This window comes from Eumetopias jubatus, unplaced genomic scaffold (genome assembly GCF_037043125.1).
Source record: "Eumetopias jubatus isolate StellerSeaLion01/CBP00866 unplaced genomic scaffold, mEumJub1_p1.0 scaffold_8, whole genome shotgun sequence".
NCBI lineage: Eukaryota > Metazoa > Chordata > Mammalia > Carnivora > Otariidae > Eumetopias > Eumetopias jubatus.
This window is the reverse complement of record NW_028274814.1, coordinates 121052038-121075168: the sequence shown is the minus strand read 5'-3', so window position 1 is coordinate 121075168 and position 23131 is coordinate 121052038. Positions and strand designations below refer to the sequence as shown.

Sequence of the window (23131 nt, the reverse complement as noted above, 5' to 3'; positions counted from 1 at the left end):
CCAAGGTTATTTCTGAAAAATTATTTTAGTAAATAGTTTGACCTGTCCTCTTAAGTTTATTTTCTTAATAGTTTTAACCCAGAAAAGTCATTCTAATGACATCTATCCAGTCATTCCATTTACCCATCCGGTCATCCTCCAAATCTCCTGGATTTAAAATATCCTAAGAAAAAGTTCCTTTTTCCAAACTTAGCACTTAAATACTTAGGGTATAGTAAGCTTTTAGTAATACTGATTTAATTTAGTTACATTTTGTTGTTTGTTTTGTGATATGTTGTATGCAAATATGCATATATGTTATGTTCACTATTCATTATTTATGGTTTTTTTTAAAGTTGTTTTTTTCTTAGTGGTTAATCAGTTAAGTCCCTTTTCCTTGGTTTAATAAAAGTACTTGGGGGAGAGAGTTAGTATTTTATGTCTGGGTAGGAAAGTAGTGTTCTGGGGGGAAACACCAAAAAGAAGTCCTGAGCTAAATTATGTTTCTGATTAGTTTATCTTCAGATGTATATGGATTTGTAAGTTAGATTAATGTTTTTTCTCTTGTAGTTTGTTATTCCTTCTGAAGTGAAATCTGAATGTCATCAAGATCAGCCACATGCAGTTTCTATTCAGAGTTCTGAAATGATTGCCACAAATACAAGGCATTGTCCAAACTGTCGACATTCTGATCTAGAAGCTTTGTTTCAAGACTTTAAAGATTGTGATTTTTTCAGTAAAGCATATACCAGCTTCCCCAAATCTGGTGACAATTTTAATCTTTTGCATCCAATCTTCCAGAGACATGCTCATGAACAAGATACTAAAATGCATGAAGTTTATAAAGGAAATATTACTCCCAAGTTGAATAAACACACTCTTAAAACTTCTGCTGCCACAGATGTTTGGGCTTTGTACTTTTCTCAATTTTGGATAGATTATGAAGGGACAAAGAGTGGGAAAGGGCGACCAATAAATTTTGTAGACTCTTTCCCTCTTTCCATCTGGATTTGCCAACCAACAAGGTATGCAGTGTCACAAAAAGAGCTGCAGTCATGTAATCAAGTATCTCTAAATACATCACGAAGTGAATCTAGTGATCTGACTGGCCGTCTCAAGCGGAAGAAGCTCTTGAAAGAGTATTACAGTACAGAATCTGAGCCCTTGACAAATGGTAGTCAGAAACCTTCAGATACATTTTTAAGATTTTCCTCTTCACCATCAGATGCAGATGTTCATGTCCTAGTTCACATTCATAAACATGTCAGTATGCAGATCAATCACTACCAGTATCTGCTCTTGCTTTTCCTCCATGAATCACTTATTCTGCTTTTGGAGAACTTAAGGAAAGATGTAGAAGCTGTGACTGGCACTCCTGCTAGTCAGGCATCCATTTGTATTGGAATTTTACTTAAAAGTGCAGAAGTGGCTCTTTTGCTACATCCAGTGGATCAAGGAAATACTCTTAAGTCTCCTGTTGCTGAAAGTGTGAGCCCAATGGTTCCTGATTATTTGCCTACAGAAAATGGAGAATTTTTGTCTTCCAAAAGGAAACAAGTTAGCAGTGGTATAAATCAAATTAGAAGCGTAACTGTTAATCACATGTCAGACAACAGATCTATGAGTGTTGACCTGAGCCAGGTGCCTTCGAAGGATCCTTTGCTTTTTAAATCAGCTAGTGATACAAATCTGCAAAAAGGTATTTCTTTTCCGGATTGTTTATCAGATAAAAATTTAGGGAAAATAAGTGAAGATGAAAGTAGTGGGATTGTCTGCAAAAGTGGATCAGGAGAAATTGGATCAGAAACAAGTGACAAAAAGGATTCATCTTATATGGATTCAATTAGTGTCTTAAACCACAGAGAAGATTCAAATTTGCTATCCTTTGATACTGATGGTAATCAAAACATACTTTCAAATAGTCTAAGTAGTGGAGGACATGAAACCATAGAGCCAGTCTTTAAAGCTGAAGATTTGCTTCCAGAAACAGCTTCACTCTCTGAGAACCTAGAATTCAATCAAGAAGAAGCACCGACAGTTAGAACACTTACATCTCAGTCATCTTTAAGGTAACAACATACTGTTGGAATTTGGGGAGTTTTTGGTTTTCTGTGCGTATGTTTGTGGTGGGGACATATTTTGTTTTTGGACAGTAAACCTCATGACAAAATAAGGCATTGCTAGAGTTAACACATAGAAAAATAGGTTTTATGTGATGTTTTTCTAATAATTTTGTTAACAGTGGAAAGCCTAAGGAACGTCTCCTGCCCAGTCTTGCTCCACTCTGTGTTTCTTCTAAGAACATGAAGAGAAGCTCCTCACAGACCTCATTGGATACCATTTCACTTGACAGTATGATACTGGAAGAACAGTTGTTAGAAAGTGATGGAAGTGATACTCATATATTTTTGGAAAAAGGTAAATTCATATTAAATATTCAAATCTTAGAAGGGATGTTTAAGTATTTTTAGTTTTATTCAATAATTATTAGCCCCCAAAAGACTTATTTTATTTACGCACATACATAACTATATAATGCGAAGAGCATTGTACCTAACTTTCTAATGGTTCTTCTGTTGCTTCTTTTTTAGGGCCACATACAGCAATTATTTGTATATAGTCATTTAGAGCATAAAGCAGATCACATGAATGCTATTAGCTTCTTGTCATAGAGACTCCTTTATGTGAAATTTTGGTTAGGTTGGCTTAATTTGCTTGATGAATTCTCAATTATGTTGGTCCTATGACTGGAATTTTTCCTGACTGGATCTACTCATCTCCATAGCCAGGATTCTGTCAGGTACATGATTATGAATGCTGGAACTACATGATTCCCCCATTTTACTCAGAGGCAACTAACGCCCTCCAGGAGACTACTAGGAATGTATTAGAAAGTGTTAAATGCATTCCCATCACTAAGACATTGGGGACTTTGTGAACAGGAATGAAAGCATGGGCCATAGCTAGAGATGAGTTGCCAGACACTGAAGTAAGAGAGACCAGACGTGAATACAAATTACTTTGTGAATGAAGGATAATAAGCCTATTACTGATGATGTTGAAACCAGCTTAGGGTAAGGAAGTGCTCATAGCTTCAGAAACTGAAGCTTAGAGAAATTAGTATACAGTCAGGAAGTGGGAGGGGTAGTTTTGGAACTCAGCTAGATGGACCCAAGAGCCTAAGCTTTTAACCAACCAGTATTTTATACTAGATCCCCAGACCTGGGAAATGATTACCACATGTGTAGAAGAGGTACTGATAATGGGTCACAGAACTCTATTCTAGATTCACAGATATCTCTGTTGCCTAGTTCCCCAGCTCCCTTTATTGCTTAAAATCCTACCTTAGCAGATTTCTGCTTTATGATCAAAATATACATCAAAAACAGTGTTCCTGTAGAAAATATCCCTAATCGCTCTCAAAAAGCATTAGTGATTTCCTTATTATTTATAAAAACTAAATAATAAAAGTGACTTCCACTCAATATAGAAAACTTGGAAAATTTATACAGACAGCTATGATTTGGAAAATAAAATAACCCGAAGGTCTCACAATTAGAGATACCATAATTTATTCTATGACTTTGTGTATGTATTCATATATGTATGTATTTGGTGTCATATATAGGTTTTTTAACCTACTTTTTATCACTTGTAATCGTTTTCTAATACTATTTAAACTCCTTTGAAAATATTTTTAAAATCTATATTAAATTGACATGAAAATGTACCATGACTTTTTTTAAAGATTTTATTTATTTATTTATTGAGAGAGAGTGCGCATGAGCAGGGGGGAGGGGCAAAAGAAGAGGGGGAGAGAGAGAATCCCAAGCAGGCTCCACCCCTGGCGTGCAGACCAGCGTGGGGCTCCAGGCAGGCTCGATCCCACCACCCTGAGATCATGACCCCAGCCAAAATCGAGTTGGGCATCTAACCAACTGAGCCACCCAGGTGCCCCTGTACCATGACCTTTTAATCATTTCCCTGATAGTGAATGCTTAGATTGTTTATAGTTTTCTGTGGTTATAAAAATGCTATAATTCATATCAATGTTCATAAATTTTTGTCTGCATTTCTAATTACTGACTTTGAATAGATTCCAGCAGTAGACTGTTTTTTGGATCTTGAAAATATAAGGGGATTGATTCTGTGTGTAACATTTATTTATTTATTTATTTATGTATGTATGTAATGAATGAATGAGAGTGAAAGAGCGGGGAAGGTGAGGGCAGGAGAGAGAATCCCGAGCAGATTCTGCCCTGAGTGCAGAGCCTGATGCGGGGCTTGATTCTGACACCCTGACTGAGATTACGACCTGAGCTGAAACTAAGAGTCAGTCGCTTAACTGACTGAGCCACCCAGGCGCCCCTGTAACAGTTAAACAATATGTGACTATAAATTTCTAGTTCTCCTGAACCATAATGATTTTCTTTATGTCAGAAGAATTGATTTCCTTAGGACTCTTGTTTTTTTGTGTTCTTTTGTTTTAATTTTATAAGAAGTATATGAATACTTTCTCATTATAAGGAAATCAGATATTATGGAAATATGTGGAGTAAAAATTGAAAGTGTCATTTTAATACCACCCTACTCTGTCCTTGATACTTTCCCCACTCTAGAAATAACTGCCATCAACTTTTTGTATATATATTTCCAAACATTTTTCTATGTGTTTATATATACATGTGTATGTTTATGTATGTACACACAACACGTATATGTACAGATATACGGTACCTATGCATGTGTATACATATTTTTGAATATACATACTAATGAAAAAACATGTAGTTGGACTGCCATCCCACCACAGGCTCCTGACTGTCTTCCCATTTCTCTTCTTGTTAATTTCCAATTCATCCTTTGTTCCACAGGCAATATTCTCTTAACGACTAAACCACCCAGGCGCCCCAGGCATAAAACTCTTTTTTTTTTTATTATGTTATGTTAAACACCATACATTACATCATTAGTTTTTGATGTAGTGTTCCATGATCCATTGTGTGCGTATAACACCCAGTGCTCCATTCAATACGTGCCCTCTTTAGTACCCATCACCAGGCTAACCCATCCCCCACCTCCCTCCCCTCTAGAACCCTCAGTTTGTTTCTCAGAGTCCATAGTCTCTCATGGTTCGTCTCCCCTTCCGATTTTACCCCCTTCATTCTTCCCTTCCTACTATCTTCTTTTTTTTTTAACATATAATGTATTATTTGTTTCAGAGGTACAGGTCTGTGATTCAACATTCTTACACAATTCACAGCGCTCACCATAGCACGTACCCTCCCCAATGTCTATCACCCAGCCACCCCATCCCTCCCATCCCCCCAGCACTCCAGCAACCTTCAGTTTGTTTCCTGAGATTAAGAATTCCTTATATCAGCGAGATCATATGATACTTGTCTTTCTCTGATTGACTTATTTCTCTCAGCATAATACCCTCCAGTTCCAGCCAGGTGGTTGCAAATGGCAAGATTTCATTCCTTTTGATGGCTGCATAATATTCGATTCTGTGTGTGTATATATATATATGTATATATACACACACATATATATACACACACCACATCTTCTTGATCCATTCATCTGTCAATGGACATCTTAGCTCTTTCCATAGTTTGGCTATTGTGAACATTGCTGCTATAAACATCGGGGTACACGTACCTCTTCGGATTCCTACATTTGTATCCTTGGGGTAAATACCCAGTAGTGCAATTGCTTGGTCATATGGTAGCTCTAGTTTCAACTGTTTGAGGAACCTCCATACTGTTTTCCAGAGTGGCTGCACCAGCTTGCATTCCCACCAACAGTGTAGGAGGGTTCCCCTTTGTCCGCATCCCCGCCAACATCTGTTGTTTCCTGACTTGTTAATTTTAGCCATTCTGACTGGTGTGAGGTGGTATCTCGTTGAGGTTTTCATTTGGATTTCCCTGATGCCGAGCGATGCTGAGCACTTTTTCATGTGTCTGTTGGCCATTTGGATGTCTTCGTTGGAAAAATGTCTCTTCATGTCTTCTGCCCACTTCTTGATTGGATTATTTGTTCTTTGGGTGTTGAGTTTCATAAGTTCTTTATAGATTTTGGATACTAGCCCTTTATCTGATATGTCATCTGCAAATATTTTCTCCCATTCTGTTGGTTGTCTTTGGGTTTTGTTGACTGTTTAGTTTGTTGTGCAAAAGCTTTTTATCTTAATGAAGGCCCAATAGTTCATTTTTGCCCTGGCTTCCCTTGCCTTTGTGATGTTTCTAGGAAGAAGTTGCTGCGGCTGAGGTCAAAGAGGTTGCTGCCTGTGTTCTTGTTTAGGATTTTCATGGACTCCTGTCTCACATTTAGGTCCTTCAACCATTTTGAGTCTATTTTGTGTGTAGTGTAAGAGAATGGTCCACTTTGATTCTCCTGCATGTGGCTGTCCAATTTTTCCAACACCATTTGTTGAAGAGACTGTCTTTTTTGAAGAGAGAATGTCTTTTTTGGACAGAGAATGTCCAAAAGACTGTCTTTTGGACATTCTTTCCTGCTTTGTCAAAGATTAGTTGACCATAGAGTTAAGGGTCCATTTCTGGGCTCTCGATTCTGTTCCACTGATCTATGTGTCTGTTTTTATGCCAGTACCATCCTGTCTTGATGATGACAGCTTTGTAATAGAGCTTGAAGTCCGGAATTGTGATGCCACCAGCTTTGCTTTTCTTCTTCAACATTCCTCTGGCTATTCGGGGTCTCTTCTGGTTCCATACAAATTTTAGGATTATTTGTTCCATTTCTTTGAAAAAGGTGGATGGTATTTTGATGGGGATTGCATTGAATGTGTAGATTGCTCTAGGTAGCATTGACATTTTCACAATATTTGTTCTTCCAATCCATTAGCATGGAACGTTTTTCCATTTCTTTGTGTCTTCCTCAATTTATTTCATGAGTATTTTAGAGTAGTCTGAGTAGAGATTCTTTGCCTCTTTGGTTAGATTTATTCCGAGGTATCTTACGGTTTTGGGTGCAATTGTAAATGGGATCGACTCCTGAATTTCTCTTTCTTCTGTCTTGTTGTTGGTGTATAGGAATGCCACTGATTTCTGTGCCTTGATTTTATATCCTGCCACTTTACTGAATTCCTGTATGAGATCTAGCAGTTTTGGGATGGAGTCTGTTTTTGTTTTGTGTTTTGTTTTTAAAGATTTTATTTATTTATTTGACAGAGAGAAACACAGTGAGAGAGGGAACACAAGCAGGGGGAGTGGGAGAGGGAGAAGCAGGCTTCCCGCTGAGCAGGGAGCCCGATGTGGGGCTCGATCCCAGGACCCTGGGATCATGACCTGAGCCGAAGGCAGACGCTTAATGACTGAGCCATCCAGGTGCCCCTGGCGTGGTCTTTTGGGTTTTCCACATAAAGTATGATATCATCTGCAAAGAGTGAGAGTTTGACTTCTTCTTTGCCGATTTGGATGCCTTTTATTTCTTTTTGTTGTCTGATTGCTGTGGCTAGGACTTCTAATACTCTGTTGAATAGCAGTGGTGATAGTGGACATCCCTGCCGCGTTCCTGACCTCAGGGGGAAAGCTCTCAGTTTTTCCCCATTGGGAATGATATTCGCTGTGGAGTATTGCATAGATAGCTTTTATGATATTGAGGTATGTACCCTCTATCCCTATACTCTGAAGAGTTTTGATCAAGAAAGGATGCTGTACTTTGTCAAATGCTTTTTCTGCATCTATTGAGAGGATCATATGATTCTTGTTCTTTCTTTTATTAATGTATCGTATCACATTGATTTACAGATGTTGAACCAACTTGCAGTCCAGGGATAAATCCCACTTGGTCGCGGTGAATAATCTTTTTAATGTACTGTTGGATCCTATTGGCTAGTATTTTGGTGAGAATTTTTACATCCATGTTCATCAAGGATATTGGTCTGTAGTTCTCCTTTTTGATGGGGTCTTTGTCTGGTTTTGGGATCAAGGTAATGGTGGCCTCATAAAATGAGTTTGGAAGTTTTCCTTCCATTTCTATTTTTTGGAACAGTTTTGGGAGAATGGGTATTAATTCTTTAAATGTTTGGTAGAATTGCCCTGGGAAGCCATCTGGCCCTGGGGAGATTTTTGATTCCTGCTTCAATTTCCTTAGTGGTTATAGGTCTGTTCAGGTTTTCTATTTCTTCCTGGTTCAGTTTTGGTAGTTTGATACATCTCTAGGAATGCATCCATTTCTTCCAGATTATCTAATTTTGCTGGCATATAGTTGCTCATAATATGTTCTTATAATTGTTTGTATTTCTTTGGTGTTGGTTGTGATCTCTCCTCTTTCATTCGTGATTTTGTTGATTTGGGTCATTTCTCTTTTCTTTTTGATAAGTCTGGCCAGGGGTTTATCAATCTTGTTAATTCTTTCAAAGAACCAGCTCCTAGTTTCGTTGATCTGTTCTATTGTTCTTCTGGTTTCTATTTCATTGATTTCTGCTCTGATCTTTATTATTTCTCTTCTCCTGCTGGGTTTAGGCTTTATTTGCTATTTTTTCTCTAGCTCCTTTAGGTGTAGGGTTAGGTTGTGTATTTGAGACCTCTTGTTTCTTTAGAAAGGCTTGTATTGCTATATACTTTCCTCTTAGGACTGCCTTTCCTGTATCCCAAAGATTTTGAACAGTTGTGTTTTCATTTTCCTTGGTTTCCATGAATTTTTTTAATTCTTCTTTAATTTCCTGGTTGACCCATTCATTCTTTAGTAGGATGCTCTTTAGCCTCCATGTATTTGCGTTCTTTCTGACTTTCCTCTTGTGATTGAGTTGTAGTTTCAAAGCATTGTGGTCTGAAAATATGCAGGGAATAATCCTAATCTTTTGGTACCATTTGAGACCTGATTTGTGACCTAGGATGTGATCAATTCTGGAGAATGTTCCATGGGCACTAGAGAAGAATGTGTATTCCGTTGCTTTGGAATGTTCTGAATATGTCTGTGAAGTCCTTTTGATCCACTGTGTCATTTAAAGTCTTTATTTCCTTGTTGATCTTTTGCTTAGATGATCTGTCCATTTCCCTGAGGGGGGTGTTAAAGTCTCCCACTATTATTGTATTGTTGTCAATGTGTTTCTTTGCTTTTGTTATTGTCTTATATAATTGGCTGCTCCCATGTTGGGGCATAGATATTTACAATTGTTAGATCTTCCTGTTGGATAGACCCTTTAAGTAGGATATAATGTCCTTCCTCATCTCTTATTGTAGTCTTTGTTTTAAAATCTAATTTGTCTGTTATAAGGATTGCCACCTCAGCTTTCTTTTGGTGTCCATTAGCATGGTAAATGGTTTCCACCCCCTCACTTTCAATGTGGGGGTGTCTTTGAGTCTAAAATGAGTCTTTTGCAGACAGCATATCGATGGGTCTTGTTTTTTTATCCAATCTGATAGCCTGTGTCTTTTGATTGGGGCATTGAGCCCATTTACATTCAGTGTAACTATTGAAAGATATGAATTTAGTGCCATTGTATTGCCTGTGTGGTGACTGTTACTGTATATTGTCTGTGTTTCTTTCTGGTCTATGCTGCTTTTAGGCGCTCTCTTTGCTTAGAGGACCCCTTTCAATATTTCTTGGAGGGCTGGTTTCGTGTTTGCAAATTCCCTTAGTTTTTGTTTGTCCTGGAAGCTTTTTATCTCTCCTTCTATTTTCAATGACAGCCTAGCTGGATATAGTATTCTTGCCTGCATATTTTTCTCGTTTAGTGCTCTGAAGTTATCATGCCGCTCCTTTCTGGCCTGCCAGGTCTCTCTGGATAGGTCTGTTGCCAATCTAATGTTTCTACCATTATAGGTTACGTATCTCTTCTCCTGAGCTGCTTTCAGGATTTTCTCTTTGTCTCTGAGACTCGTAAGTTTTACTATTAGATGTCGGGGTGTTGACCTAATTTTATTGATTTTGAGAGGGGTTCTCTGTGCCTCCTGGATTTTGAGGCCTGTTTCCTTCCCCACATTAGGGAAGTTCTCTGTTACACTTTGCTCCAATATACCTTCTGCCCCTCTCTCTCTTTCTTCTTCTTCTGGGATCCCAATTATTCTAATGTTGTTTCGTCTTATGGTATCGCTTATCTTTCGAATTCTGCCCTAGTGATCCAGTAGTTGTTTATCTCTCTTTTTCTCAGCTTCTGTATTTTCCATCATTTGGTCTTCTGTATTGCTGATTCTTTCTTCTACCTCATTTATTCTAGCAGTTAGTGCCCCCATTTTTGATTGCACCTCATTAATAGCCTTTTTGCTTTCGACTTGGTTAGATTTTAGTTCTTTTATTTCTCCAGAAAGGGTTTCTCTAATAACTTCCATGCTTTTTCAAGCCCAGCTAGTATCTTTAAAATAATGATTCCAAACTCTTAAGTCCAACAATGTACTAATGTCTGTACTGAGTAGGTCCCTGGCAGACGGTACTACCTCTTGTTCTTTTTGCTGAGGTGATTTTTTCTGTCTTGTCATTTTGTCCAGAGGAGAATAGATGAATGAGAGAACAAAATGCTAACAGGGTAACAACGTCCCCAGAAAATATACTCTAAACAAATCAGGAAAGACCTGAACCCAGGGGAAAAGAAAGGGAAAGAAAGAGAAAAAAAAAAGAAAAAGCAAAAGATAAAAACAAACAACAACAGAACAAAACAAAAAAAAGAGAATATGATCAAATATGATCAGGCTGGTGCATAGATCAGTGCCACACACTAGATTTTGGGTGTATTTTCGTCTGTTAGAAGAAAGTGCCTCCCAAAATTTTAAAGACGGAAAGACTTCTATATGTACAAAATAAGGGTTGATACAATGAGGGGATGGAATATGACTGTAAAGATGAAAATTATAAAAAAATTTTATGAACGGAATGGGTAAGAAGTTGTTTGAAAAAAGAAAGAAGAGGATTTAAAAAAAAAAAAGAAAAAAAAAGGGGAGAGAATGTGATCAGGCAGGAGACTAGAACAAAGCCACACTAGAGATTTACAGATATTTTGATCTGTTAGAAGAAACTGTATCTCAAAATTTTAAAGAGAGAACAACCTATATATATATATATGCCAAAAATAAGGGCACTATGAAGGGATAGAATATCACTCTAAAAATGAAAAATAAAAATGTTTTTTAAAAAAAAGGGATTGATAGGATGTTGGTTGAAAAAGGGAAAAAGAAAAATTAAAAAAAAAAAGTTAAAAAAATTAACTTTGAAAGACTAAAGAATCATGGTAAAAAAGCCATGAATTCTATGTGCAGTATTCCCCTAGCGCTGGAGTTTTGCTTTTCTCTTTGATCTGTAAACTTAGTCTTGGTTGTCTGTTCTTGCTGATCTTCTGGGGGAGGGGCCTGTTGCCATGGTTCCCAAATGTCTTTGCTGAGGCGGAATTGCCCCGCCCTTATCGGTCCAGGCTAAGTAATCTAATCGGGTTTGCTCTCTGGAGCTTTTGTTCCCTGCAACCTTTTGCTACAGCTTTGGAGGACGAGAGTGAAAATGGCGGCCTCCGAATCTCTGCCCCGGAGGAGCCGAGAACTTGGGGCCCAGCTCCACAGTGCACCCCCAGAGAAAAGCAGTCACTCACTCCTGTCTTCCCGGCCTCCTGCCGCACTCCGTGCTCACCTGGCCTGTGACCGAGCATTTCTTTCTCTGGCACCCAACTCATTGTGGAGTCTCCAAACCCAGTAGATCCCTGCGGTGCGCTCCCACACTGCTCCTCCCGGGGAAGGAAGGGGAGTCTCCCCGGATCTGCTGCTTGTTGGGTCCCTGCTGGAAGAGCAGTGGCCCAACTGTGCTGCAGATCACGGTTTATGGCAACCCCGAGCTGAGAGCTCGCTCCTCGGCTCCATCTCTGCAGCTGGCTTTCCCACTCTGATACTCAGGAGCTCTGCTGCACTCAGGCACCCCCAGTCTTTCTGTGACCCCGAGGGTCCTGAGCCTACACTGTCCCAGTGAGGGTTCCACCCTCTGCTTAGCCACTGCAGCGACGTCCCTCAGCGGAGCTGACTTCTAAAAGTTTCGATTTTTTGCTCCGCTGCTCTATCACTTGCCAGAAGCGGCTGACAAAGGCCCCCTCCCTCACCGTCTATCCTCCCCAATATCGCCTCGGATTCAGTTCTCCGCATGTCCTACCTTCCAGAAAGTGGTCGCTTTTCTGTTTAGAGAGTTGTTGCTATTCTTTTTTACGATCTCCTGTTGAGTTCGTAGGTGTTCAGAATGGTTTGATCCCTATCCAGCTGAATTCCTGAGACCAGATGAAATCCAAGTCTCCTACTCCTCTGCCATCTTGCTCCGCCCCCTCTCTGCTATAATTTGCTCCAGTATACCTTCTGCCCCTCTCTTTTTTCTTCTAGGATCCCAATTATTCTAATATTGTTTCGTGTTATGGTATCACTTATCTCTTGAATTCTGCCCTCGTGATCCAGTAGTTGTTTATCTCTCTTTTTCTCAGCTTCTTTATTTTTCATCATTTGGTCTTCTATATCGCTGATTCTCTCTTCTGCCTCATTTATCCTAGCAGTTAGTGCCCCCATTTTTGATTGTACCTCATTAATAGCCTTTTTGATTTCGACTTGGTTAGATTTTAGTTCTTTTATTTCTCCAGAAAGGCTTTCTCTAATATCTTCCATCCTTTTTTCAAGCCCAGCTAGTATCTTTAAAATCGTCATTCTGAACTCTAGTTCTGACACCTTACTAATGTCCGTATTGATTAGGTCCCTGGCAGTCAGTACTGCCTCTTGTTCTTTTTTTTAAGGTGAGTTGTTCCATCTTGTCATTTTGTCCAGAGGAGAATAGATGAATGAGAGAACAAAATACTAACAGGGTAGGGGTGCCTGGGTGGTTCAGTCGGTTAAGCAGCTGCCTTTGGCTCGGGTCATGATCTCAGGGTCCTGGGATTGAGTCCCACATCGGGCTCCTTGCTTGGCGGAGAGACTAATTCTCTCTCTCCCTCAGCCTGCCTGCTGCTACCTGGCGTGTGCTCTCTCTCTATCTCCCTCTCTTTGTCAAATAAATAAAATCTTAAAAAAAAAAAAAAGTAACAGAGTAAATGACCCCAGAAAAATATACACTAAACATATCAGAAGAGACCTGAAACCAGGGGAAAAGAAAGGGAAAGAAAGAAAATAGAATAAAAAAGAAAAAGATAAAGAAAAAGGAATATGATCAGATATGATCAGGCTGGTGCATAGATCAGTGCCACGCACTAGATTTGGGGCATATTTTGGTCTGTTAGAAGAAAGTGCCTCCCAAAATTTTAAAGAAAGAAAAACATATATGTACAAAAATAAGGGTAAATACGATGAAGGGATGGAATATGACTGTAAAGATGAAAATTATAAAAGATTTTATAAAAGGAATTGATAAGAAGTTGGTTTAAGAAAGAAAGAAGAGGAATAAAAAAAAAGAGAGAATGTGATCAGGCAGGAGACTAGAACAATGCCATACACCAGAGATTCGGGGTATATTTTGGTGTGTTAGAAGAAACTGTCCCAAAATTTTAAAGAGAGAACAACTTATATATGTTACAAAAATAAGGTTAACTACTATGAAGGGATAGAATGACTCTAAAATTGAATAATAAAAAAGATTTTTTAAAAAGGGATTGATAAGATGTTGGTTGAAAAAGGGAAAAAGAAAAATTCAAAAAAATAGAAAAAAAATTAAAAAAATTAACTTTGAAAGACTAAAGAATCAGGGGGAAAAAAGCCATGAATTCTATGTGCCTTATCCCCTAGTGCTGGAGTTCTCCCGTTCTCATTGATCGGTAAACTTGGTCTTGGCTGACTGTTCTTGCTGATCTTCTGGGGGAGGGGCCTGTTGCCGTGGTTCTCAAATGTCTTTGCCGGAGGCGGAATTGCCCTGCCCTTATTGGTCCGGGCTAAATAATCTGCTTGGGTTTGCTCTTGGGAGCTTTTGTTCCCTGCCAGTTTCCCGTACAGCTTTGGAGTATGACAGCCAGGCACGATACTCTTAAGAATGTAATTATCATGGCACCTGGCTGACTCAGTCCATAGACCACGTAGACCACGTGACTGTGGATCTCAGGGTCGTGAGTTCAAGCCACACATGGGGTGCAGAGCTTACTTTAGACAAACAAAAATGTCAGTAGTATCAACTTGATCCCCATTTTAATCCTGGTAACTTCCTCCTGCTATAAGGTTATTAAGTTTAAAAACCTTAACATTACTGACAGTGCTCTGTGTGATATGGCCACAACTTAACTGTTTCTGCTGTTTACCCATGTGTTGGCTACACTTTCAGGTGTACTATAGAACATTTTACTCCTTCTCTAAATTCACTCTTCACAGTTTCTTCCCTGAGACAAATGTTTTTCTACCTCAGTCCTTTGTACCTGTGCCTAGAATGCTTTTTCACTTTGGTTTATATATTGTTTCATCAAGGAAGCCTTCTTAACCTCTGAGAGGCCCCTGTGAAATGGGAATTGTATTTATATATGTCTTCCCTGGCCCTAAACATTGTTTTCTTTCATTCAGTAAATGATTTATTGAGCACCAACTGTGTTTCCAGGCACTGGGTTAGAAGCTGAATATATAATAGTAAATGCAGTTGACCCTTGAACAACATGGGTTTGAACTGCACAGGTCCACTTATATGTGGATTTTTTTTTCCTGATAAATTCAGTACAATACTGTAATTGTATTTTTCTTGTGATTTTTTTCTTGTGATTTTTATATGATGTTTTCTTTTCTCTAGCTTTTTTTATTGTAAGAATACAACATATAATACATATCATATGCAAAATATGTTAATTGACTTCAGTCAATAGTAGACTATTAGTAATTAAGTTTTGGGGGAGTCAGAAGTTAATGTGGATTTTTGAGTGCATGGGAGGGGAGGTCAGCACCCCTAGCCTTCACACTGTTTCACGGGTTAACTGTGTAATAATTTAAAAACTGAGGCTGTGTCATGACTTGGGCTTTTGTAATCTATTTTTTCTAGTGATTCATTTTTACGGTATTTTTTTGAAGTATTGGTCTGTGATAGGCACAGAATTTTTTTAAGATTGACCACAGAGTTTGAGAAATAATGAAATACAGCACACTGAGAAATTAAGACAGGTAGGTTAAGAATGGAGGATGATCACATTGGCAGTAGTGGCATTAACTTCATGTAGATACGGTAATTAAAAGTTACCACAGGATGGGGCGCCTGGGTGGCTCAGTCGTTCAGCGTCTGCCTTCGGCTCAGGTCATGATCCCGGGGCCCTGGGATCGAGCCCTGCATCGGGCTCCCTGCGGAGCTTCTCCCTCTCCCACTCCCCCTGCTTGCGTTCCCTCTCTCACTGTCTGTCAAGTAAATAAATAAAATCTTAAAAAAAAAAAAAGTTACCGCAGGCTACTGACAGGGGAAATGAAGTGGTTAAACTGGAACTATTCGAAGTAGGGTAGCATAGGGGGAGGCAGAAGCTGGCTGACCAGGAACCTGCTGTTCAGCACCAGACCAGCAATGAGGAAGCTGTGGTCAGCATTTTAGATTTTTTTTCATACTAAGTTTAGGGCTTTAGTATCTCTTAACATTTTATTGTGGACGTTATTTCTTAATATTTGCTAACTAATTGCAATTTAATTTTTCTTTGCTTAGTGTCTTTTAAACAAGCCTTTGCTTGAGAAAGAGTGAAGGGATGCCTCGTATTGGTTAGATAAATGTAACATTGTTGGATCATGTGTAAAGCTGATTTTAATTTGTTAGTTTATTTCTTTATTACTTCAGGTATTAAAAAGAACGTGACTACAAATTACCAGAGCCTTGCAGAGAGTGCAAATGCCAGTGCAAAGCTACAGAATTTTGGTGAAACCTCTCCAGATGCCATCAGTACAAATTCAGAGGGTGCTCAAGAAAATCAAGACCTGGTAATCATTTCAGAGAGATTTTGTGAAGAGAAATGCCAACCACAAGGCTGTTTTACCTTTATTTCATATTTAATATGGGCACCTTTTATGACATTAACATATATAAGTGAATTGCCATAGTGAACGATTTACTTTGCTCTTTCTACTCTTGAAATTGCTTCCTTCCTTCCTATTGAATTGTTTTTCTCTGAATTTCACTCTCTAAATCTGTTTTTCTCCCCCTGAGGAGGAGAGCTTCTATCTTTTTCCATCTTTTATTTTTTGACCTTTATCATAGTTCCACTTAAATATATTTTGAAAACAAGTTTGATGGTTGATGGTAGTCAGTCCTCATGAGGAACTTTCTACAAAAGAAGTATGTTACTGGTTTAAGCCCTTCCCACCCAGTGAAATATTCTTACAGATGACTTAGAAAATATGTTCAGCCTTCAGTGAAAATAATTTCACACAGAAATATCATATAATTAATCTTTGTGACCTAAAAAAATTCTCTCTTGACTGAATAGGAAGAAAGGAAGCTGAAGTTTGTCACTGTAATGTATAATCATGTTTTGTTGGTCAAAAGTATATTTTTGGTTATAGGTCACAATTGTGTTTTTAGAGGCTATAGTAGTTTCCTGTGTCATTTCTTAAATTTTGTTTTGAATTACTTGGTATGCTAATATTATTTATGCAATCATTATTAGATGTCAGTTGTGGTGTTTAAAATTACTGGTGTTAATGGGGAAGTTGACATCCGAGGGGAAGATATGGAAATCTGTCTTCAAGTGGACCAAGTGACACCAGATCAGTTAGGCAATATCAGTCTTCGGCATTACCTTTGTAATCGTCCAGTAGGTAAGACTTTAATATGATTTAAACTTGTTTTGTTTTTTATACATATAATTCCCTAGCGGTTTTGTCTTTGGTATAAATAAATTCAAGGAAAATTACATTTGTTTATAATAATGTAAGAGATTTCTTTTAGATTACCTTTACCTTATTTTCATATAGTATTTTGTTGTTAGAAATATAATGTGTTGAAGATGTATTCTCTAATTTCTTTTTGTTTTATTTGTTAAGTGCCATCTCTTTTGGTCTTCTCATTCTTTGATATAATAGGTTTAAGAAAACTGAGCTCTTTTCTATATGAAAAGAATGATAAAGTAATCCTGGAATGTCAAACAGTTCAGTGCTGGAATAAATGTCAGTTTTTATATTCCATTATCTTGCTTATAAACAAACATTTCCTGAGTCCAGCATGAGACTTGGTGTTTGGAAAAATCTTGTATCATGTTCTTATGGTCCTTCGTTCTAAGATCCACACATTCACTTGGACGTAGAGGAATATGAACAATACATGCAGTGTATGAAGAGAAAACCACATAAAACCATCCCTTTTTCAAAGTTTATATGGAGTTATCACTCATGGTTTTCAGTCATTTGAAGAAATTGACGTTTTAGAATAGTTCTACTAAGCATTTAAAATGACAATGTTCAATTTTTTAAGTCTTTACAAAGTCACTGAGCTGTAATATTTTTCTTTGCTATATATACAGAATGCTAAATCTGATACATAACATGTTGAAATACATAGTCCTGCATGATATCAAATAAGTATGCTATCACCTCACATCCTGGGAATTTCAGGTAAATGTGCCATTTGTCTTTAAACCAGAATCATAGAAAAAAATTGTCTCCTGGCTTTTTTCTATGTATAGACCTTGCAGTTTACAATATATCTGTTAAAAAATTTCAAGAAGTTTCTATTAGAAGTATAAATCCCAATGGCATGCAAAATAGAGGAAGCTATATATATAATTGGAAAGGTTTCATAGTGCAGAAAAGAAATCTCAAAACCTAGACCCTGTTCTATTCCCAATCCAAACCACTCTCCAAATTGTGCACTCTTAAGATTATTTCCAGTTGCTTAGTTGTTTTTACTTTTAATGGGTCACTTAGTACCATGTCCTGTTACTTTGTTTCATGCTGTTCCTTACTGAAGAAATCATTTTGAAATGCTTAGTATGGATGGGTTGTATAGTCAGTGCTAATGCCTTATTTTTCTCAGCTGTGTCAGTTGGTTGTTTAAAGATAAACAAAGAATAAGGAGGAAAAGAAAGGAGCAAGGGGAAATGGGATAAAAGGAAAGGGAGAAAAAAATAGTCTAGCTTGAACATTTCAAAGAATAAGCCGAGCGAACAAAGACGGATCTGTGGTTTATATCCGCTGTCGCTCTGACGTGGCCAGTTAAAATTGCAAAGTTGTTTTTGCTTTTATTTGTTTTTGTTTTTCTATAATGTATGGATTTTGGAGTCCTTTAATAGGAAGACCTTTACATAATAGTTTCATGGCCTAAAAGGTAGAAGAAAGAAACGAGTTTTGCCTAATGAAGATTTTGTTTGATCTCTGCTCCAAATAAATACTCTTTTTGTTTGAAATTATTTCTGGCTCTCAGCTCCTTAGAGTGAGTAGGTATCTCTCTCTCTCTCTCTTTCTCTCTCTCTGTATAGATATGTAGATAAATAGGTACAAGGCAAAACAAAGTCACATTTACCAAGTTGTTTCTTATTGCTCTTTTTTTTTTTTTAAGATTTATTTATTTGACAGAGAGAGACACAGCGAGAGAGGGAACACAAGCAGGGGGAGTGGGAGAGGGAGAAGCAGGCTTCCCACCAAGCAGGGAGCCCAATGCGGGGCTCGATCCCAGGACCCTGGGATCATGACCTGAGCCGAAGGCAGATGCTTAACGACTGAGCCACCCAGGCGCCCCTCTAATTGCTCTTATTATCAAATAGACACATTAACTCTTTGTCTTGATATAGGAAAGAACACTAACCATTATCAATTTGTGGCTGTTTTACCTTTTATTTAAAAAAAATCTGAGTTCTTAATTGTTCAAAAAATTCTTTAGAATTTATTTGAACTCTTCTTCTTTCCATATTATTTATTTATTTTAAATGTTAATCTGTAGTACTAACATTGATTAAACATCATTCTGTACCTGAAATAAAGTTATAAAAACAACTCTCCGTTATGAGTTGTGTATGGAGATCTCTCCTTGGTGCATAAATACAAGTATGTTATTTTCTACATCCCCTGCCCTTCACAAATATGTTTACATTTGACTTCTGTAAGACTGAAGTATTCACATCCATGCTGAGAGAAAATAAACATCTCCCCATCATGAATTTAATTAGGGTCTTCTTAAGACAACTGAGACTGATTAATTCCATACTTCAATAACTGAAACAGTTTCACTTTTCCAGAACATTTAGTTTGTTTTTAACTCACTGGGTTCTATGAATAGTGAAACTAATCCTATTTTTCTCTTTGCTGCTAGGAAGTTCATTTTTGGTTCACCTGTGGCACAGAAAAGTAAATAATGTGTTCAGAGTTACTAATCTTACTACCTATCCATTTCTCTTCTATCCTTTTCCATTGCTTACTTATTTTTTATATAAGTATGCTATGACCGTGTTGCCTCCTATTCTTTTTGGAGCTAGGTATTGTAAAGTAAAATAGTTACCATGAGGGTCAGTTCACTTAAGTGGTTGCATTGGGAACTTCTGTTTTTTAAAATCGATATTGTATGGGTGCTTTATTGAAATTTTAAAATTTGTTTTTGAAATCAGTATTTATCTCTGTAAGCCACCTCAAATTCTTTTTTGGAACAAGGCCAAGGCGTGTGTGTGTGTGGGGGGTGTGTGTGTATGTATATATCCTTTGCTTATAATATCAGTTTTAAAACTGTCCTCTAATAGAGGCATTTTAATGAGGTCTTGTCTATTTACTTTTCTGATTATTTAAGGACCTAATTTTAATGAGGAAGGCACAAAACTTCAGGCTTTTGTTACTTCTTGAGAAATGGCTTAAGACTCACTTTAAATGCCATGATTTTTTCTTTATCACAGTTGTCCATTATATTGTATGTATATATTATATGTATAGATAGGTATACACTCGGATTGTAAGTATCTTAGGTATGCATCATATCAGATTTATATCATGGTGTATGTTTGCATGGTACCAAAGAAATAGAAAATATAGACAAGTCAACATTATTGCAATGGAAAGTCATCTATAAAAATTGAAGTTAAGGTTGTTTATGATATATTATAAATGTACTGTAAGTATCCCTTAAAAATAAATATTAAAACTTCAAGATTTTATTTCTTCAACATTGTACAAAGTAACAATAATGTCTTAATGACAAATAATTGAGAGTGACACTTTTGAGTAGTGCTACAAGTTATAATTTTTATGTGTTCTTTTTCTGTAGGTTCAGATCATCAATCTATAATTCATTCCAAATCCACTCCTGAGATTACTCTGAGATTTGAGAGTGGGCCTGGTGCTGTAATACACTCTTTGCTTGCAGAAAAAAATGGATTTCTGCAATGCCATATAGAAAACTTTAGCACTGAGTTTTTTACATCTTCTCTTACTAATATTCAACATTTTTTGGAAGATGAAACTGTTGCAACAGTGATGCCAATGAAGATACAAGTTTCTAACACAAAAATTAACTTAAAAGTATGTTAATAAGTATTTTTATATTTTCATGTTGTAAATGTTCACTTTGCTTACCTGGACCTTGATTCATGTCTAAGAATATGTCATCTCTAATATATACTCTATTACCATTTATTGAAATGAATTTGTGGTCTTTGTGGGGGAATGATGAAGAGCTCCTTCTTAGAAATTAGAAAACAAAAATAGAATGGACATGTTTTCATTGTATCAACTGAAGCATATAAAGATAAATTTCTAACTCATTTAAAAATATTGACTGAAGTAACGTTTGTTAAGGAAATGATTAATTTTATCATTTACTTTAATAACGATATGCTGTTGTTGTTTCTCCTTTCTGTAGGATGACAGTCCTCGTAGTAGTACAATATCCCTTGAACCAGCTCCTATAACTGTTCATATTGACCATCTTGTGGTGGAGAGAAATGATGATGGCTCTTTTCATATCAGAGGTATATATGAAAAACATTGTAATTGAATACCTGCTGAAATTTAAAATTAAATTATTTATATGTTGTTTACTCATACTTCCTGTTTATAAATATATACATTTGTGGTAGTAAATGCTTGAGGGACACTTATAGTACTTTGCAATAAAATATCATCTGTGTATGGATCTCTTACTTCAGAAATAACTCATCCACAGTTGATTTAATACCTGTTCTACAAATGTGTTTTGAATGAAAGTGACAGAGGCTTTTCTGGTCTTACATGGCTCTTGAGCTCACTTGGGTTTCTTGATCTCTTTCTTAACTTTATTTCCCCCTATTCATTTATATATAGTCAACAAACTTGGTATACTTCCTGTAATGGAATTCTTCATGCACTTTTCCATCTCTGTGTTCTTATTTGCCTTGTTATTTCTCATTAGAATTGTATGTTTCCTTTCAAGATTATCTCAAGCTTCTTCTTTTCAATCAACTGTTCTTATAACCTGATGTGACTTCTTATGATTCTTGGGTACTTATTCTCCATATATTAGTTACTTACAGTATATTGCTGTGTATTTAGTTCTGCTTTAGTATCTTGATTTAAGAATTAGTATCTCCATTCTAACAAGATTTTTAAGGTCTCTAAGGGCTATATCTTACAAGGTGGGGTGGAGTAGAGGAAAGAGCTTGAGTTGTTAGACTTAGTCTAGTCTCACTTTGTTAGTAGCTACTTGAGAGTGAAATATCAGGGACTGATCTATGCATCTGTTTCATCTATCAGAACCTCATGAAATGACATGTTAAAAGAAGAATAAAGGCATAACAGTACTGCAAAAGAAAAATAAGTACCATCAGTGGGTCAGAAATCCTTAAAAGAGCACAGAGAGCAATCCAGAAAGGCAAAACCAGAAAAGTCTGTAGCCATAAACCCATCTAAGAGAGAACTATTGCTAAGGTATGAGCAGTTTGTGGGGAAGTCCTAATCAATGAGTCTACCCTTCTGGAGTTCGGGATCAATAGGGCAAACAAAGAAGTCAGACCAACAAAGATAAAAATGTCAGCTTCTTTTCTGATAAAAGCTCACATGGAGCAAATAGCTTACTCTAAGAAGATAGGTTTGCTGTATGTCTCTTTCCTCCAAATACTTTAGGTCCCCAAACTGCAGGTCTGACTTGTAGAGAAAGCAGAATAGGATGCATCCTTTTTGCAGACAAGGCTTATACCAAAGTGAGGAGAGACTGAATCACACACACACACAGTTACTTTTTCTAAGCTCATCAATCAGGTAAGTCATACCTTCTCCCCTGTGAGTAAGTGAGAAGGGGGGCCAAGAGAGTACAGGAGAATTTTCTCCTCAAAAACAGGAGAAATCTTCCCAACAGGATGCTGAAATTAGAATAGATCCCTGAGGCAATAGGGTGAACAATGTAGGCACTTCTTTTGGGGACCCTTTCCTATGCTTCTACCAAATAGCAGACTTTAGGGAGGTTTGCATATAGACTACAACATGGAGGGTAGATTTTACAGCTGCCAGGTCCCAGGAAGGGAATGATTGTGTTATACCTAGTTGACAAACTTGGTATCTCTCACCCCAGCAGCACAACCTCTCCCTCCCCAACCCCATCACTGGCTGTCAACTATGGCACATTGAAACAGCATCCATAGTCAAGAAAATGGGTTAAGCATACATCTAAGAATTGTCAAACATTTGATTGATTGTAATCAGGCAGTAGTCATGATTGTAAGTAAGAAATATACTCTCTAGCTAATTGAGTAGAAAAGGAGTTTTATAAAGATTATTGGAATGGAATAGAATTAAGAGACCAGAAATAAACTCTTACATTTATGATTAACTGATTTTTGACATTGGTACCAAGACAATTCAATGTGGGAAATAATAGCCTTTCCCACAAATGGTGCTGAAACTGCATGGTATCCACATGAATGAAGCTAGACCTCTTCCGTCTATCATCCACAAAAATGTACTCTTTGTGGATCAGAAATCTTAAAAGAGGTAAAACTATATAAAATTCTTAAAAAAACCCCATAAGAATAAATCTTAATGACCCTGGGTTAGGAAGCCTTCTCAGATACCACACCAAAAGCATAAATGACAAAAGAAAAATGTAGATGAGTTCCGCATCCGGCTCCTGGCTTGGCGGGGAACCTGCTTCTCCCTCTGACCCTCTCCCCTCTCATGCTGTTTCTCTCTCTCGCTCTCTAATAAATAAATAATTAAATCTTTAAAAAAAAGAAATAAAGAAAAGTGTAGATGAATATACTGTCAGGAGCATGAAAAGACAGTCCACAGGATGGAAGAAATATTATAAGTCATATATCTGGTAAGGGCCTGGTATCCGGACTGTATAAAGAACTCTT

At 37.3% G+C, this 23131-nt stretch overlaps 1 protein-coding gene across 2 annotated transcripts in view; it reads left to right on the top strand.

Annotated features, from left to right (window-relative positions):
- BLTP3B (bridge-like lipid transfer protein family member 3B) overlaps nt 1–23131 on the top strand; it is a 121754-nt gene that overhangs the window by 76193 nt on the left and 22430 nt on the right. Inside the window, exons 14-19 of one of the 2 annotated variants that reach the window (XM_028121627.2) lie at nt 550–2048; nt 2222–2397; nt 15670–15809; nt 16496–16646; nt 20071–20324; nt 20665–20773. In XM_028121627.2, coding sequence (XP_027977428.1) covers nt 550–2048; nt 2222–2397; nt 15670–15809; nt 16496–16646; nt 20071–20324; nt 20665–20773 — 2329 coding nt within the window. Of the gene's footprint in view, nt 1–549; nt 2049–2221; nt 2398–15669; nt 15810–16495; nt 16647–17347; nt 17430–20070; nt 20325–20664; nt 20774–23131 lie in introns of those variants that run through there. The other variant, XM_028121629.1, reaches the window with a different exon arrangement.